Genomic DNA, 1,492 nt, shown 5'->3' with positions numbered 1-1,492 from the left:
GAATATTAAGAACTTGAATATTTTTTGGAAAAAAAGAGGTCAAAGAAGTTTGCATTCAAGAAAAATAAAAAGGGAGATAAGATAAAATATAATAATTTAAGAAATTTTTTTCTTTAAACAAGATGATGTTTCAACAAGCATATTGTTGATTAAATTATCTTGAAAAAATTCTATATAAATGTAACATTTAAGAAACGTGATTTGGAAAGATAATTTAATATGGTTTATGACTTATATCATGTGTAATACGAATCCTAAGTTAGAATCATAATTGAATAACCCTTTAACACAAAGCAAGCATGATGCTCTTTGGTAAAATTATTTTGTTGTTGTTGCTTTCAGGAATGACAGCACTTCATCATGCTGCTAAGAATGGTAGGGAAAGTGCAGTTAAAGTTCTAATCTCTGGTGGAAGTGACCTAAATTCCCGTGATAGACGGAATATGACCCCAATGCATTTCGGAATACGGTCTGGCAAGACATCTGTTGTCGAATTATTTGTATCTAATGGTTCAGACTTGTCTCATCTTCGTGATGGGAGGAATTATCTACAATTCACTCTGCACGAAAGAAAATTGGAAGTGTTAAGAACTCTAGTATCATTAGTACCAAATGTACTGACGTCAGAAGAAACAGGTGAAACCATTGTACATTATGCTGCAACACTTGGTGACTGTAAAGCATTGGAAGTTCTCGTTGCCAGTGGAATAGACGTGAACATTAGAGATAGCGAAGGAGGAACAGCTCTCCATTATGCCACGGCGCATGGACAGGAAGCAGTTGCTGACTGGTTGATAAAAAATGGCATAGATATTGATGCTAAAGATAAGAATGGTGTTTCTGCTTTACATGCTGCTGTTCGTTGGGGAAATGAACACATTGTGCGGTTATTAGTCAAAAGAAAAGCAAACATAGAAATAGCGGACAAACTAGGACGTACACCTTTACACTATGCAGCCAGGAAACAAAATTCTATGAGCTATGCCTTTACATTAATAAACAAAGGAGCCAATATGGAAGCGGAAGATGACTTCAGAATGACGCCACTGCATCTTGCTGTTCGCTCTGGAAACGAAAGCTTGGTGAGAATTCTGGTCAGCAATGGAGCTAAAGTAGACGCTATTGACCAAAACAAAATGAAACCTCTTGATCACGCCATTGAAAAAAAATACATTTGTATTTCAGAATATCTGGAAAAGGGCGGTAAAATCATTGTGAAATGAGATAACATGTGCATTAAAAGGAAACGTCTCGAAGGCACAAAGTTTATTGTTGTGTTGGAACAGATCTCTGGAACAAAACTATATCATTTAACAAAGATTTTATTCAAACTCAGATTAATCAAAATTTTAAACACTACATTTGGAAATAATATTTTGATATACTTCTGAGTGAAATACTGATTAGAAAATAAACTTTTATTGCTAAATAAAACACTTAAGATTGATAAGCATAAGTTACAATGTCTTATTTATGATTCCAAAAAAAATAA

The 1,492-nt window shown here is 33.9% G+C and overlaps 1 protein-coding gene across 1 annotated transcript in view; it reads left to right on the top strand.

Annotated features, from left to right (window-relative positions):
* LOC106462417 (putative ankyrin repeat protein RF_0381) overlaps window positions 1-1,260 on the top strand; it is a 15,182-nt gene extending 13,922 nt beyond the window's left edge. The window contains exon 3 of the mRNA XM_013922345.2: window positions 343-1,260. Coding sequence (XP_013777799.1) covers window positions 343-1,223 — 881 coding nt within the window. The 3' untranslated portion in view covers window positions 1,224-1,260. The remainder of the gene's footprint in view (window positions 1-342) is intronic.
* The last annotated feature ends 232 nt before the right edge of the window (window positions 1,261-1,492 follow it).

The sequence above is a fragment of the Limulus polyphemus genome, unplaced genomic scaffold (genome assembly GCF_000517525.1).
Source record: "Limulus polyphemus unplaced genomic scaffold, Limulus_polyphemus-2.1.2 Scaffold1161, whole genome shotgun sequence".
In the NCBI taxonomy this organism is placed as follows: Eukaryota; Metazoa; Arthropoda; class Merostomata; order Xiphosura; family Limulidae; genus Limulus; species Limulus polyphemus.
This window is presented reverse-complemented; position numbering and strand designations above follow the sequence as displayed.